The sequence below is a fragment of the Phalacrocorax aristotelis genome, chromosome 12 (assembly GCF_949628215.1).
Source record: "Phalacrocorax aristotelis chromosome 12, bGulAri2.1, whole genome shotgun sequence".
Taxonomy (NCBI): Eukaryota; Metazoa; Chordata; class Aves; order Suliformes; family Phalacrocoracidae; genus Phalacrocorax; species Phalacrocorax aristotelis.
This window is the reverse complement of record NC_134287.1, coordinates 14619171-14637525: the sequence shown is the minus strand read 5'-3', so window position 1 is coordinate 14637525 and position 18355 is coordinate 14619171. Positions and strand designations below refer to the sequence as shown.

The window sequence follows — 18355 nt, the reverse complement described above, 5'->3', positions numbered from 1 at the left end:
AACCATAAAATCATACAGCCTTCTGAGAATACTTTGAGGTAATAAGGAATACCACCACCATGCAAAGCTCACTGATTAACTGCAACTGACACTCAAGTGTAATTTATAAAGGATGCTTAGCCCTGAGAACAGTGAGTTAAAGGAAAAGTTGAAAGCAGTTTATATAATAAAAGGCATTGTTTAAAACTGTTCTTATCTTTGTTTATGCTTACCACACCAAAACCAAATCTTCTCAGAATTTGTTGCATGCTAACAAGAAAATTATTATTTTTAGTTAAATCCCACAGTTGTTTGCAAACTCCCAAGAGAACTAATTGCACTTTTAAATGAGTATACAGCATTTGAATATTAGCGGGAACAATTAATTAACCTCATATTGCTGTTTAACCTACTTTGCAGAAAAACTTGAATCTTCCCTTTCATAATATTTTGCTTACTAGGTCAATAAAACAGCATATAAGAAAAATATCAAGTGTCATTTTGCTTTAGTACAGGAATCTGCAGTCTATCCATTGTATTTACTTTAAGAGAATGCCAAAGAATTTCATTTATTTTCAATGAAAAATACAAATTAGACTTCAAATTATTGGTAATAGTTTCAGAATATATCTGCAAATTCAGAAGTGTTTTGACTTCATACTACAAAGGTCTTTGTTTTGTCCCTTTCTTTAGTACCAAATGAACCTTATCTTTATCCTTTAAAAGGAGGCAATGTACTGATTTCCAATTTAGTATTGGAATTAAGAGAAATTATTGATATACAGTAAGATCTGGACAGGGTGTGGAGACAATGGCAGCCTCCTCCCTCTGAATCTTTTTAAAGCATCGAAGTTTTGTATTATTCTAAACGCGATGAAGAAATTGCCCTAAATTTGTCCCAGAACAACGACTTTGTGTATTAGAAAACAGTCTACAATGTCCCCCATTGTTTCTACAAACAGTAAATAATTCTGAAGTCCTTCCAGGCTGTAGCATTTACTGACACTATTTTAACAGTTTCTAAAATACACAATAGTTACCAAAGTTGTTTTTCTTTTCTTAGTATAAGAATATCAAATAAAGCAGAGATAAAAACCAGATCCATATACTTATGTCTAAGTGTTGCTCTGACACATTCACTAAGCCTGAAAGGTTTTGTTTCACAAAGGTGAAAGATTTTTATAGCCTTTGATATTAACCACACAAGTCAGACTGCACCATAGATAATACAGATTAAAGGCATAGTCTTCACCTTACAGTTTCTCTGACTACATTTGTGAACTCCACCTCACCACCTGTTACAAAAACAAGACATCTAAAATGAAATCTCACTCCCTAAATCATTATGATTGCAGTTTGAGAGGAGAAGGCAGACAAAAGAAAATCAAGAAGTTTCAAGAGAGCCTCTGTCATGCCTGATAAGACCTTTAGGCTGTCTCACACAGAATAAATGTAACTGGACAGACAGATACAAATGAAAAAATAACTATTTCTTTTTTCTAAATGCCACTGAAAACACCAGGATAAGTCATGGTCGCATTTCATTAGAGATGCTGATAACTAAATGATTGTTTAATCCAAGATACACTTTTGAAGTGCACACATTTGTCTACAATTGCATAAACGGTATGCGAGGTATCTCAAATTTACATCACCACATTGGCTCAGGACATACTTCATTTAAATAAAGATATGCTCAGCACGATGTCACCTTGTAGAAGTTCTAAGCTCTGAGATGTAAGAAAAATCTAGCTACCAAATACTAAAAAAAAGCTATTTCTCATCTACACCTCAAGCCAGTCAGGTAACACCAGTCGTATCAACACTCACTACTAGATTTGAAGGCCTCCTGTGAAGTATGTTAACAGGAATGGGGGTGGGAAGGTGGCAAAATAATCAATCAGCTAAGTCATTGCTATTTGTGATTTTGTTATTCTTGTTTCAAATGTGGAAAATATATTCAACATTATCTCATATCAAAGAGTGGACAGACTGCAGCCTTGAAACAGTTTGTAAGAACAGCATCAGGGGATATCTGATGTAGAAGATACACTTCTCTCCTTTATTTGCAAATAATAGAAAATACATGTCTTCCTATTAAAAAATATATAATTTTGACAAGGTCCCACATTTATTGGGGAAAACCCCAAACATAACCTATGTTTGCATCTCCTTCATTAAATGGAACACTAAAAAGGATACTAGAGAATATTTTATTTCACACTATATGTCCCTAAACTTTTGCATTTAGACGTAGTATAACACAGCTCAACTGCTGTTTCCTTTGTATGCATCTCAATTCATCTGCAACATAACAACTCTGCAAATCACATACTAGCTTGATGTAAACTTTAATTATTATTCATAATTATCTTTTACTTTGCCATAACTCTAAAACCCTAAGCTACTTAAAAATTAAGAGGTTTATACAAAGAAATGCTGTATGTTCTACAAACCAAATACACACTTTTAAAAACGTCCTTTGCTACAATGAACTGATTTGCTTGTAACAGAATCTTATTCTGCCAAGACATCCTGTGCGATGTCTTTGGGTGACATCTTTTGAGCACAAATGTATTTCACATTCATGTATTGAGGGTGTGGGTAGGCTTTCCAACAGTTTAAACAACACATCAATCAGTGTTTGAACATTTAACTGCTAAAAAACTGAACCTGACAGCCCACGGAAAGGTGATTAATCTTCAACTTCCCTTCTCTTGTCCCACAATTAACAAGTTAATAGGAATCACTTTTTTCCGAAGGAATATTCTGCTGGTAGCTTCCTGGATTTGCCAGAGGCATGTAAGCATTCTCAGCCCTCTCCCTCCCCCACCATTATCACAGGAGCTAATTAATTAGCTCCTGGCTCATTCCGGTGCTGCTGTGCAGGGAATTTCCACATGCTTCACGTAGTAGCACAGCTTCTCTGTGACCCTTTAATCCCACATACCAGTTACATAGGGACCTAGGGTTTTCCGAAGAGTAGAACCTCCCTGTACTCAACTGCTTGCAGCCTAGCTACTCACCACCCAAAAACAATCCTGTGAGCAGTTTTATGGATACTGATGTGAAAGTCAGGACTTCTTTTCTCTGTTACAGTGAAAATTATTTTGTCTGGTTTTGATTCCTGCCATCACAGTCTATTGAAAAGGGCTGGGATTTCCCAGATCAGTGTTCCAGCCATTCTCTTGAGTTACACCTTGAAAGTAAACAGTAACCTGTAACAGTTAAGTCTGGTAAAGAGAAACACTTCAGAACTGCTGTATTATTACCTTCAAACATGGGATTTCCATAATATCCTACACACCACTTATCTCAGTTTTAGCACCACACTACACTGCCTTGAAGGCATAAACTTTCTTTTCTTTGGACAAATCCCTAAAATAGGTTTCTCAAAGCAAATTTAGTTCACATAAGCATCAATTCTAGTTATTCAAGTTACCTGAAGTGTATACTTCTGTATTTCATCCAGAACAAATTCCACTTCTTTTGAGGTTGTTAATGAGGCAAGATTCCCGCTTAAATTGTAGCAATACAGTTTGGCATTGTCATAGCTTTCACGACTAGAATTTATGCGGAGGCAGGCGTCTCCAATGTGACTCCATCCTTCCCCACACAGATGAGCTAGTGTAAAAAGCATACGATTAAAACTGATTTGAAAAAACTTTAAAAACCTAAGGGAGTCTGAATTTTATCTTCCTGAGATCATAATTCAAAATACATCCCACACTCAATTTCCCTTTTCACGTCACATAAATTCTAAAGCACCTCATAATATCATATTGAATAGCGTATTTTTATGAAAAGAAACTTTTAACAACTTATAAAATATTTATAAGGTATGTGCTAGGTTTCCGCATAACAATATTGTTATGACATTATTTATTCCCCCGTTCAGATTTGAGCACAACCAAATATTAAAGATTAAATTATGTACATAATTAATAGTACTTTACCCAATCACTTTACCTAAACGTAATGCAAATCTCAAAATCTGAAAACAACTGTCCTAGAATTAAGAGATCACAGCTTCACCCTATCTTTGCTTTATCATCCTATCTTTACATGTAGATTTGCCTAAATACAAATGCAATCAGATTGGAAATCCAGGTAACATCTTAGAAAATATTTCCTCTTCAGCATATTTCAGCATTACTCAGATTCAGACAGCTAATAAAGATGAGTAATTCAGACCAGTTGTTACAGTCAATCTTTACAAAGGTTGTTCAAATGCAGTTAAAATGCATAGAATAAATTGATTAAAGTTATTCAGTCAATAATCCCTGTGAAAAAAAAATGTGTTCGTTAACTTCATCTACACATAAAGAGAAAATGGAAAAGGTTCTGATACCTAACTGCATACATGTAGCTACGAATAGGAATTAGGGAATAAATGTTATTTCAGAATGTTAACTGTCACCTTCTGAGAATATATTATATTAGCATTTTAATATTCACTGCTTCCATAGTATTACCAACATTAGACAATCAAGAAACTAGATCTTAGGCCCTATCTGCACAAGAAAATGGAAGTATAATTGATGTATAATTTATAAGATAAAACCCCAGCTTCCAAAAGTAACAGTGGCAGTGAATATGTAAGAGTAAAGGATTCAGTATGGCAGTCCAGCTCTGCACTCGGTGATCCCCACAGGCTAGAACTTGTCACTGTCTTGTGCCGAGGCACCCGCCATTATGCCTTCGCTAATATTATTCTCTCTCCTAACAAGATTAAAGGTAGCATTGATAGATCAATCAGGGATGTAATTACATCTCTGTTCACCTGCACAGGCACGGTCAGGTGGGGAGAGTCAGCATGAGTAAAACAAATCCAGGTCTAACTCATTGAACAAATATTCTTTGGCAATAATGGAGGAGATCTATTCAGTTTTGAAAACAGCTATAAAAAGCAGCAATGCCACACCGCAGCCCTTACCAGGTAGTGCCTGGCACTCCTGCTGCCGCTGGTCCCACTGGCAGTTCAGGTGTAGTGAGCAGCTTTTGCAGCTCGTCAGTTTGTTGCAGATCTGTTCATTCCTCACATGACATTTGGTGTAGTTTTTAACTGACTATAAAAACAAAACAGACAAAAACATCTCAAATATGTGTCAAACTCTCAACAAAACAGCAGTCAAAACTGAAATACACAGCAGGAAGATCCCTCCCAGAAAACCACAGCCACCTAAAAGCTAGGCTGAATTTAAGCTTTTTGTCTAGATTCCCTTATCAGTCACAGAGAGTGTGAAACACATCTCTAGAACACAACTCACCCCACATGCCCTACACTACTAGCTTTGAGTGGATCAAACAGTACTTTGAAGATGTCACCTCCCTGTACAGAGCCCAGGAAGAGCTTAAATAACTAAACCAAATCTCTGTTTCTTAGGTAGTTCAGGGATATGCTCTCACTGAATTATTTCATCCTATGCAGGTTAAAGCAAGCAAAATAATCAGGCAGAATATTAAAAAGCCTCAAGATCCAGGTGTAAATAATTACACATCATTGACTGAAGGTGCAAGAGTATGCTCTACTTTGTTTGATCTGCATTAAATGAAACAAAAATGGAAGCACAGACCAGTAGTCACAAAACGCAACAAGGATTTGTCAGAAATTTCAACCATTTTACAGACTTAACTGCAAACCTGTATGCAACGTAGCTAGTAAAAAATTTACAGACTCTACAGGAAACCATTTTGTCAAACAGTGACATAAACCAGGAATAACGTTACTCTTTGGTACCTTAATATACAAGGAGTAAACTGTGTGTGGAAAAGGAGTGAAGGAATTTTTACTTGGGTTTTTTGTTGGGTTTGGTTTGGTGTTTTTCCTGAAAACTAAGGTCTTCCTTTCCCAGTTAGGCATTTTGAATATAAGTTTTCTTTTTTCCTCCTGCATAATACTTTTAATTAAGCCATAATATTGATGTCTTATTTGATAAACTACCCAAAATCCTCAGCCAACCCATCAGCCTATCCGTAAAGTTGTGTGTACCAACTTAATTTCAAGGTAATGATTAAAACTAAGTCCTAATGCAAGACAGCTTTATTATCACAGAATGGTTGATGGTGGAAGGGACCTCTGGAGGTCATCTTGCCCAACCCTAACAACCCTTTTCTCTCTCTAATGGCAAAATATCCATTCGTGCACAGTAGCAAATATGGGTTGCACTTAGCTAGCAAATGTGTGGTTTACATGACAACTGTGGTTGCTTTCCTTTCTAATAGTCTCCTGGAGTACAATAAACCACATCTAAAGGGGCAGTAAGTCATGCAGTTGTTGGCACTGGAATGATGATGATGATAGGGCATCAACCTACTGCAGTCAGGAGGGAAGACAACCAGCCTCTTGTTTTTTTTTTTTGAAGTCCTGAAATAATGCAATTGTTAAAATGAATTTTCAACCTTATGCAGAACCAGCTTCATTCCTGCTGAAACACAGTCCTGTTTAGGGATTTGTTTGTTGCCTTTATTGGATCAGTTGCCCATCAGTGAGCCTATTATAAAAGGTACTCGCTGTTTTTCTAGTCTATAAGAAATGCTACTGTGAAGAAAGAAGAACCAGAGAAGCAGTTCTAGGAGAAGGTGTCTACACCACAATAAGAGAGAGAGTGAAAGGCAATGCCATCAAGTAATAGACTGTCTATCTAGGCCAATAAATGCATACAAACAGCAAAGCACAAAAAGCCTTTGGTGCAAACTCACATACAGTTTCATTCAGTCATGATGCATATTCACAAAACTCCTCGAGAGATGCTTTAAAGTGAATTTTAGAGCACAAGTAAGCATCATCTGCTCATTTACAATACCTCAATACTCACTTTTAACACTTCATGACGACATAGTCAAAATCTTTAAGGCTTCAGACTGGTTTTGAAAATTATATACTTTTTAGTGATATTACATACAGATTACAATTTTCCAACTAAACCAAGATATTTATTCTATTAGTTTCTAATCATGAAACTTGTTGTGCACTGGTTATTTAATGTTTAAAACAAAATTCAAAGTACTAGTGACTATTCTGTAATAATGTTCTCTGTTGTATTCCCTTATTCCCAGCACTTATTTCCCTTAAATCCAATTTAAACATTGCTTGCCTGAAAATCTCATTAGTTCAATGTAGATGTGAATCCAATAGGTAATTCATATTAACAGAATATTAAGGTTATAACTTAAGCTACCAAACCCAATGAAATTCAGAAATATGACAGCCCATCTGTTACTGAAGCTCTATATTGCTGTAGGATATTTATAATGTTTACATGCCAAAGTATGAGTAAATCATGTTATATATAAAGTTTCCCACTTATGTCTGATTTACTTAGATTTTTTTAGTACTGATCTTGCTATAATGTTATACAGGCAGACTTATGAACTGCAGTGATTTTCTGCGTATCTACTGTAGAACGAAAATATTACAGTAGTTGATCTTAGAATCTCAGAAGTTGCTATTAAATAATGTACTTCTCCTCCTCCTCTTGGATTTTTCAGTTTAACTGTATAATCTTGTCTAGTTTGCCTAGTCTAACTGTAAATTATTACTCTAATAGATTTGCTATTATTTCTCTGAAGCTACTCCCAAATCTTACTACTGCATACTCCTTAGTCTTAAATTTTCTTTTTTCCCTCCAAGATAAATTTTATTCTATTTATAATTCCTTCTACTTTATACATTTCTCCTTGATTATTCATTGAATTCCTCAAATATAGGCAGATTGCTGTGATTATTATTGGTAGTATTCATGTAGCCTCCAGGGACTTCCATCTTGAAAGATGACGTTAACTTTGTGGAAGCAGTGCTAGCATTACAAAAAGACAATGATTCTTGTCTTTAAGGCACTGCATAAAAACATTTAACAATGTAGGACTACAATTCTCTCTGAAGCATCCTCTAGTATCCTATATCCCTCGGCAAGATGCTCTTTATTATATACATAGGATCTACAACACTCGGTTTATGTTGCCACACTCGGATATAGAATACTTTTAAATTACACACCAATTTGGGCTGTATTTAGGTTACTTACATCAACTGGGGCTTTATCATGTTGCATGTGTGGAGGCTGACACTCAAGAAAATCAGAGACTGCTACCAGAGGTAAGGATGTGGCTGGTCACAGTTACAGAAGGAATATGTCCCCTTGTAGCTTTTGAAAGCAACGAGGCTTTCAAAAATGCAATACAGACTGGATGCAGGAATACTTCAGCTGCACCTCTTCCCATCACAGCCTCTCCAGACAAGAAAATCACATCCAGTCCACTTGAAAAGACACATCAGAGACTGTAACTCTGGCCAAAGTAGTATTACCTCCATGTGCTGTTGCCTGGTGTTCTTGATCCCAATCGATTAAGTGTTCTCAATTTATTCTGCCCTCTCATATGTCTGCTGTTTGTTACACTAAGAGTAGGTATTTTAACTAGCTTAATGTGAAGATTCAGAGTAAGAGCTGAAACTTTGTAAGGAAAGTGTTTTTTTCAAATTTTTCCAAGCACTTGTACAGTTTTGAGAAGAAAACATTTTCTCTCAATCAACACTTTTCCAATAAAGTTTAGTATTATATTACTGCCACATTTCAAGCCTTTAGAATATTTTCCTTGAGTAATATGGCAATAAGTTACTTTATTTGCAAACTTTTAGTGTGGGCAGTTAACATTTCTATAAACTGAAGGATTAGAGGCCAACATCATAGACAACCAGTGGAGCATATTATTACAGCTACCCTACTGCGGTGATTACTTCAGTTTTTACAGTAGAGGCATAAGACAACAGAAGGGGAGAAGGAAACCATTTCTCGTTAATTCCCAAAGCCTGCCTTTCAGGACTGCTGTTTGGATCTGAAGTGGAGTTTGGTGTGGAGCCAGGAAATGGGAAGAGTTGTTCTGAGGAAATAAAGAATCAAAACCAATTTGTTTTGCTAACTAGTGCAACGGTTTCTCATTGTTTCCCAAAGAACAGGTGAAGGAAGAGACAAAGTGGGTTGAAAAAAGTAGTAAAAAAAGACAGAGAAGGGAAAACCTTCAAAATTCTTTTACATTATAAATATCAAAAAGAAGCCAACATAGTGTCCAGTAACAACATACATGTGCACATGAATATTTTTACTGTTTTCAGCCTATAAGTCTATCAGCACTTGAGCCAATCACAAATATAAGTGGCATGGTACTTGTCCAAACCCAGCTCACGCTCCTCTTTCCCAACCACATTGCTTAAAGAAGGATGGCAAGCCGGAGCCATTCCAGTACTTTCAGGGCTTCAGTGCAATCACACTTTTGAATGTGCTTGCAAAAATAAAACAGCTTTATGGCCATAACATGGACTTGCTATATTGCTATCCTTAAAAATTATTACTGTCTCCCTCACCCTGTTCTGTGGTTTGAGAAAGTAAATTTTTTTTACTCAAATTCAGGCGCTCTCTGGTCCTCCTCAGCAAAGGAAGCTTTGCCTTTTGTTGCAACTAGTGGGCCCTCTTCAGTCCTTTACCATTTTATTCGCCACAAGGTACAAAAAGATACTGTTTTCATGGCATGACTCCTCCCTGAGGAGCAAGCCAATTCTTTGCTTACTCTTCCGTGCTACTATCTAAAGAAAAACAATGCCTTGTAGAGGTGCAGCAATTTTAAAAGAAATTAATCTCTCCCTCAAAGCCTTTTTTTTTTTCCTTTGGTAAATACTGGAAGGTAAAATTGTAAAATTAACAGCTTTTCCTGAGAATATTTCTATTACAAAATATTAATAGTCAATTTTATGAACAACACAATCATCAAGGGAATATCATTCTCACAGGATGAGAGATTTTTATGTGCAGATGTACAAAGTGAAGACAGATCCATAAATTTATTAAGTAGATTGAGATCTTGTGGTCTTCCTTTATTAAGAAACAGGCAAAATGCATCAGAACCAGAAAGGACCAGGACGATGCATAGGATGTTATAGACTACAAATGGAAGTGTCAAAGTGCAAGATCAATATAATAGACTTAAGGGCAGTGAACTGCTAGTAGAAGTCAATACTCCACAAAAATCAGAAATATACCACAAGCAGGACACAGAACTTTTCTGAAGAAGCAGAAGGAAGATGTGAGATGGAGAAGATAAGGAAGAAAGGCAGATCTGAGCATGACAGAAAGCTGTCTCTGCCAGTTTTAGAAGAGGAAAGTGTGATGTGCAAATGCTTAGAGGGACACATATGCAACACTATTAGGTTTTACAAGTCAACCAAAATATTGCTGCTTAAATTTCCATCCTGGAAGGAATTGGACAGCAGACATCCAATGAATGGGAGAAAAAGGATAGGCACATCAATATGTTGTTTCCTTCTTTGTGACAAAGTCTTATACAATATTCTATGTTTCAGAGCTGAAAACAGCCCTGGAATAGATGCAAGAGGCTCCATGAAAGAGCTCAAAGGAGGAAGTTATACAGATACTAGTATGTCATATTTCATTAAGTCTGTACTTGGCATAAGACAGTATTAATGACAGTATTTCAGTTGCTTTTGCCCCTAAGGCAAACCAGTATCTGTATTTGCACATTTTTGAAAAAGCTATAGTAAGTGATCTTACCATTGTTAGCATCCATTGGTCTCAAAGATAAAAATTAAATAACTCTTCTTCTCTTTGATTTTATAAGCACTACATTTTATTATGGAATAACGCAGTGTGTTGTGTAAAACCACTCTAAGCAGCCTGGGGAATTTCAATAGTGTAATTTCTCAAGGCAGCCTTCGAAATCCTTATTATAACAGACAAAATCTCCAGATATATTTAATGGTAGAAAACAGACAACAAGACACTACTGTTAGCATGCTGCTCAATCTACTCACAAGCCAAATTTCAGTACCATCTTGAACCACACCACATATTTTAAGTAAACTTTTTCCCAGTTGGGCAAGACAGGACAAGCATTCACCCCTCAACATTTGCATCAGATATGATGGGGTCAGCTAAAACCACAGCGTGCAAAAGTATCCCTTTTATGTGAATTTTTATGGGAGAAAACCAAACCAGCTTGCTAGCACTGAAATGAGACAGACCTCCAGGACAACCTGGAGTTGCAAGCCTTTACTTGCAGTTACATCAGATATGAGTGTAATGATATATACCTTGATGATCCATAAGTCTGCATAGTAGCAGAATATAGTGTCCTGTTAATGTGCTGACCCGTATCAGACGGTGAGCATAGGCAGGTATATGTGTATCAGCAACATATTAGTACTGCTTATTAAGTCCATCTGTCCAGTGTTATTTCAGGGAAATTTCCATATTTTACAGCTCTTCCAATCAGCAGAACAGTCACTGCTTTGCAAATATTCATGACCACGAGGCCAATGCCAACCCGGTTGCCAAAATATCTTTAGTATGCTGGCCAGTTTCCATGGAGCAAAAGCAACAAATTCTAAAACATTATTGTCTGTTTCATCTGGATGTTCTATGATCTAAGTAATAAATTAAGGTCTTTGTACAGCTGTAAAAATGGGGCTTTCTCCTTGTGATGTTTCTGAGTCTACAGCTTGTTATCCCATATTACCATCACCGTACTGTCACCACATTTTCTTTCTGTGGGCCTAGTCCAAATTAGCAGTCTATGAAAATGGTTAATCAGCCCGATCCATTCCATTTCCCCACATGGTGCCATTCTGTTGATGCTGGTTTGGTGGGTTTGTGTTGACAGCTGCAAAATTCTGTCTCCATCATCTCCCAGCAATATACTAATTTTGCAATAACCACCTTCAACTTATGATAGTAACTCTTTTCAGAAGTCATTTTGATGAATTTTCTCTATCCCATTCTTTAGTAACTCCACTAACAACCTCTGCTATCCACTTCAAACCTTGAATAAAAGACAGGAAATGATATAGAGAAGACTGATGCATCAGTTGCTAATTTGCTGACAATCTCCGTTATGAAAGGTTGTCAGAGAAGGATACTGAACCAAGAAGCTAAAATACCCAGTGCTCCACATTTATTAGGAATGAAGATGGTCTGCTCCCTAGCAACTGTTCCTTGCTCAGGAGTTGAAATCCATGGTTAGAAAATTGGCACCTAATATAGTATAATGTGTTAGGAAAGGAAGAGCCCTTGAAGATCACAAAGGGATTAGTGCCTGGAATGTGAAATCACTCTGATGGACTTATAGCATGGCTGTTGATGAATTTGTGTCTGCATTGCTTTTATATAATAGTGACTAGCTACGAATGCCAGTGATTAGAGCTGGCTCTACTCACTTTGAATGGACAAGATTTGAGTCAGTCAATCCAACTCACACCTTAATTTGTCCATCTGGAGAACAAGATTGATTTGCATCAGGTTCAAACCAGAAAGCAAGCTGCTTTTGTTAATAGATGTATATAAAGAAAGATTTTGAACTCAAGTACAGCCAGGTTTCTGGAGCTAGCTGAAAAATATAAGGAGGCAAAATTTATAAAGCTAAAACACTATTATAAGCTCGTCAAAAATCAAATGAACAAGCAAGAGATTGCAGCAGCTGGTGGACAACAACATAAAGTTGGAAACATGGCACTAAGCAATATTAAAGATAGAAAAATATAAGCTCGTATGAATCTATATTTTCTTACTGATTGTCTGTACAGAGATCAGAACACTCTTACCGAATCATCACAAGCCAGTTAATCTCACGGCAACAGACACTCATATTTCTTTAATGAGACAACATGTAACTCCACGACAGAGGAAAACATTTCTGTGATGATCAGTGATCAGAATACCAAGGCTAACAAGTCTGACCAGCGCCTGTTTGAAAGTGAAAAAACCAAAATAGCCACTCTTCGTGGGATTCCATGGTTTCTGCCTGTGTACTGTAATACTGCATATGCACAAAATCCAAGCTGATAGTGTCTCTGGGACATTCCAAATGTCATTAATTAGCAGATAATAGTATTTGCCCTGAGAGATATACAGTGGGCTAACACAAACCTAAAGAATACATTAATTTTTTTTCCCTGTATAGATATCTTTGCTGCAGTCCAACTCTGCCCTCTGCAACATTTTTACTGCAAAAGCCAGGCAAATATGTTTACATTTGTGTTCAAAACAAGCTACTCTTAAACTACTAATTCCCCTTTTATTTGCTGCAACGGGCCTCTGGCTTAGCTAGAAAAGAAACAGTATTAATACCTTGATCATGGATTTGCAAAGACTCACCATACTACAGTTACTGTTTGCTGAAATGCATTTCTTGTCATCACACCACTGGCACCCGTTCGTATTGGCAGTACAGCTCGCACAGTCGGCGTATCGGTAACACCTGTCATCTGCAGCAGCTGTAATACACACGGAAGCCAAAAAGAAACATCGCACTTGATACCACAATTTAAACACTTGCTTAGAGTATTTTCTATCACATCCTTTATTTGAATTCTAGCTATTCATAAAGGTTTAAGTTACTGTAGGAAATTAATTCTCTTCAGTTAACAAGATTTACTCCTTTAAAAATTCTTTTAGTAACAACTCTATTGGAAGGCTCATAAGTCTCATATCAACTAAAGGATTATTCACTGTTTTGCAGCATATAAACTCTCCTAGCACAGTGCATCAATTAAGAGCATCAGAAAGTTTCTTAAACTATTCATTCTTCACTCCTTTAACACAGAAGGAAGATTTCCTTCAGATTCAGGTTTCTGATAAAAATATTAGATTGCCATGCAAGAAGGCACTGGTAAAAGTAGTAAATAAAAACCTAGGACAGGTATTAGCAATACACGGACACTTTAAGTCTTCATAAATCAATATATAAACCTAACAATGATTGCTAAGTTACAGTTCTGCCCTTTCTCTAAAAAAATATTTGAGAGAGTGTTCATGTTAAATCCCTAATACAAGTCTTCAGGACTTGGACTAAAAAGTATGTTATTTAGAGCAGCTTGGGACACAAGTGACTACTTCCGCTTAAAGGAGGCAAAAATCTGAAAAATCACAATGACCCAAAGGAAAAGAATTCCTGCCATCTCCTACACCAATTACCGTGTTTAACTCCTATGCGGTTTGGTTTCTTTAGTCCTGGGATTGTGCAAGTTTGAGAGGGTCTCTTGCCAGGGAGGCCTTGCTATCCAAGAACTGATCTTTTGAAAACCCACTAAAATTTCTGCTTATCCTTTAATATTGACTATTAGCAGTTTCCCAGACAATACTCTCAACCAGATAACAATTGAGCCAAGCGGTATAAAAGAATACATTAAAAATTGGCTTTTGGCAGAATATTACCATGTGAAACAGGAAGGATTTGACAGCAGTGAAACAGTGCTGTCCGCACAACTGCTTTGGGAGTGGAATTCTACACACCTCATCTCTTGCAAGTTTAGCTGTAGTTTATTCCCACAGCAGCAGCAGCTGTGCTTTAGAAATTGCTCTTTTTTCAATTTTCCTTCAGCCTGCCTGTGCTTTGTTTTATTTGGGTTTTTTTGTTGGGTCTTATTTTATTTTTTAATACCTGCTGATAAGATCCCCTTTTATAAGATCCACATTCATCTGTATTACTTTGGATTTTAGTGCCTCAAGATTTTTCGCTTTATTAAGAGTTGAAAGTTTCTAGACTCTAGATCTCTAAATGTTATAAAACTGCACAGAAGTAGTTATTCTGAAAGGTTTACCTGGAGAAGCTTCTTGTTAGATAATGCAACTTTTTTTCCAAGTTTTCAATACACCCAGTTCAGAAACAAATAAAAGATAACAGAAAAATAAGCTGTCTTGAAGCACTGATTAATAGCAGAGCTAATCATTTTTTAGCAAACATCAAAAATAAACTGGCGGTTTAATTGTCCGGTAGTTTGTACACGTAGCGCCCAGCCCGAGTTTGGTTAGCAATTTTATACTGCGCTGAAAGGAAAGACGCACAGAAAAAAATAGCACGTGTATGTAGCAGGGATGCATATTCTGTTCACATGAAGTATAAGAACAACACTCTCACAAGCAATTTCTTTGTGACAAGACAATGCACTTAATAGGGTGCAACAGTTATTCATAACGCTAAACTGTTGTTTCAGGCAATACAGATATCACAACGCCACACAGAAATTCACATTACAAAGTTGAACTCATTTTGATATATTGCAGCAAGGGGCTTGCTTGCCTCAAGTTTATTTCCAGCCGTGACTACTATATTCTGCTATACAAATGCTCCTGTTCGATAGGCAATCCGCTTGAAGCGGCAATGCTTTCTCTCTCTCTTACTGGCACATACAGACGTGAGAGTGCCATATGCCTGTAATGCCAGTTATCACTTGCAGTGCCCATTTGTGCTCTGACTGCTGTTACGCTTTCTTGGAATGAGGAAAATATGTTTTTACATGTGTCTGTGTCCATCCCCCAAAGCAAGAGAAGGTGGAGAAAGAGGAAAATTAACTCAGTTACGATATTTCAAAGCTCAGACTTTTATAAATGCTTCAGACACACTAAGCCAAATCCAACCTAAAGTCATTTTATGCTTTAGCTCCCCAATGAAGTAAGTTCTCCTCTTTGAATCGTCTTATGTTTTATATCCCTTAGCACCTTAAACTTGTGCTCTTTTGCACCTACTTCCCTGTATTTAAACTCAAAAAAAAAATTCCAGAATTGAATTATTTTTAAAAATTAATCTATAAATCTCTTGCATTGGGTATTCTCAGAGAGGAAGAGTCTTAACAGTCCAATCACTTGTTCCACTTGGTTGGTGTTTTTGAAGGGCACTTGGGGGTTTTTTCCACACGCACACATTCTACATCACACTGTAAATCTGACACTGTAAGACTAGAATTCACTTACCTGTTTTCTTAGCACATTTTGCCCTGAGGATGTTATTAGCATGTCCAGATTCCCAGGATTCACAATGTTTCTTATTCCACAGACACCTTATCCCTGGACGAGCATTTTTACACAGCTCTTCATCTCTGAATGCTTCACAGTTTGGAGGCTTGTACACAAGGATGTCATTCAAAAGAACACTTGAAAAACCCCCAAATATATACATGGACCTATTAGGAAAAAGTAAGGAAATATAACTGTTATTGTATCTATAGATACATTTTCTTGATTTCTATAACTGTCTTGATACACAATATAAAAAAACTGCACTGATTTTGGCTGGGATAGAGTTAATTTTCTTCATAGCAGCTAGTAAGGGGCTGTGTTTTGGATTTGTGCTGGAAACAGTGTTGACAACCCAGGGATGTTTTCGCTACTGAGCAGGGCTTACACAGAGTCAAGGCCTTTTCTGCCCCTCACGCCACCCCACCAGTGAGTGGGCTGGGGGTGCACAAGGAGCTGGGAGGGGACACGGCTGGGACAGCTGGCCCCAACTGACCCCAGGGATGTCCCACACCATCAGGCTCAGCATATAGAGCTGGGAGAAGAAGGGGGGGGGGGGGTGTGGGGGTGTGTGGCATACGGGACATACATGTTCAGAGTGATGGCATTTGTCTTCCCAAGCAACTGTTACACATGATGGAGCCCTGCTTTCCTGGGGATGGCCAACACCTGCCTGCCCATGGGAAGGGGTGAATGGATTCCTTGAGTCTGCCTTGCTTGCACGTGTGGCTTTTGCTTTCCCTGTTAAACTGTCTTTATCTCAACCCATGAGTTTTCTCACTTGTACCCTTTGGATTCTCTCCCCCACCCCACTGGGAGGGAGTGAGAGAGCAGCTGTGTGGTACTTGGTTGCCAGCTGGGGTTAAACCACAACATAACACGTAATATTATAAAAACATTCTTCACCTCTCTCTAAAAAAAAAAGAGTCTGTCACTGGTTCCATTATAAAGATTGCTAAGTTTTTCAAAGTATTTCTGCATGGAAGTTTAGACTAACAAAAAAATTGCTCAAAGTGCACTGTGGGTCTATGTATTAGTGAGTGACATATACCAAACATCTGGAAAGAAGAAAGAAGAGCTATGGAGGAAACTACTCATTTTTGGAGTTAGATAATGAGAACAGAGTGTTGAAATAATGGGCTGCAGGAAATGAGAACACTTTTCTTCAAGAAGATTTTGAAGATAGCCAGTAATAACTGGCACATGGATATTTCTTTTTGGTAATGTTTCTAGTGAGGTAGCTGCTGACACCAGAACAAGAGGACTACACTTGAGACCTTGAGAACAGCCTCAGGTAAAGGACAGTAGTAAAGAACCCGTATATCTGTTGTATCATATACTCTTAAAACAGAATTAATCATAGAGTTACTAATAGCAGAAATCTTTGGAGAGTGTCTCATATTACACTTTCTTGTACATAAAACCCTACTAAAAATACCATTAAGCTGGGGGGGGGCATTTTCGCCTTGAATCTAATTCACTGAAAGTGACAATTCTCAAAGTATCAGACATAGCTTAGATGTGTTAAAACACCACATATCACCAGTTGCTGAATTCAGTAATTCAAAGCAGTTTTCTCTTAATGAAGTAATCTGTTCATTGATTAATTTCAAGTGCTCCGTGTACAGCGTTACAACTTACTGCTATTTTTCTTAAAATCAGTCACACTGTTCTTTTGAGCATTACTTATCATCTCCATTATTTCTGACCTATACAATATCCACATGTAGAGGATCTGTAAGTTGCCCACATATATTTAAATACTGAGTTTATGAGCATGATGGATAATGTAGAAGAGGAACGATTGGTAGTACAGTGATTGGTAGCACCGGAGCTGTCAGATATTAGGCCTTTTGGCAACCAGCAATAGTAAAACTGACACAAGCAAACAGTAGAAATTTTTTTAAACCTGACTATAGTTTTCTACAACTTTTCCACTAAAAAGGAGATGTTTGTCCTACAAATTTATCTTCAGGGGTTGGGAGAAGCAGAGTGTCCAGCAATCTCCAGATCCACTCTATTGGCTGTGTCTAGATAACGAAGCTTTACTGAGCTCCTCTACTCAACAAGTGACATCAAATTATGCTATGTTTTATAGAGGGTAAGCAATATACTTAATATAGTCTCGATGCTGGCAGGTTTTTCCCTGCAAGAGGTTAATGATGATCACTGTATCTTCAAAATCTTGCTTTTTTCCCAGCCAATTTTAGTTACATGTTTTTTATTTTATGATTGTAGAAGAATAAGGAATTATAGCATGCTGCAAAGAGAAAAAGATTTCTCCCATTACACTTACGTGAGGATTATAGTTGGTACTGAATTTCAAATTCAGTGTAGTACGGACTACTACTTCAGTAGTGCGGACTATTCAGTAGTCTGCAATACTGAGGAAACACCTCAGAACACGAGAAGATTCATATAAAATGCCATTTAATAGATTCCACAGCATGTCAAATTGATTATTAGCTGTACTGATTACCTAAGACAAGTAAAGTCCCTGACAAGCACTACTTTTTATGTTAATAAATTACATCAGCTGTATATGACTGAACCATACTTCACATAGGTATAATTTCTGC

The 18355-nt window shown here is 37.2% G+C and overlaps 1 protein-coding gene across 3 annotated transcripts in view; it reads right to left on the bottom strand.

Moving 5' to 3' along the window:
• Window positions 1-18355, bottom strand: part of ATRNL1 (attractin like 1) — a 522986-nt gene that overhangs the window by 402767 nt on the left and 101864 nt on the right. For all 3 annotated transcript variants that reach the window (XM_075107503.1, XM_075107501.1, XM_075107502.1), the window contains exons 12-15: window positions 15735-15943; window positions 13140-13258; window positions 4916-5048; window positions 3422-3603 (exon numbers count right to left, since the gene is read on the bottom strand). In XM_075107503.1, coding sequence (XP_074963604.1) covers window positions 3422-3603; window positions 4916-5048; window positions 13140-13258; window positions 15735-15943 — 643 coding nt within the window. The remainder of the gene's footprint in view (window positions 1-3421; window positions 3604-4915; window positions 5049-13139; window positions 13259-15734; window positions 15944-18355) is intronic.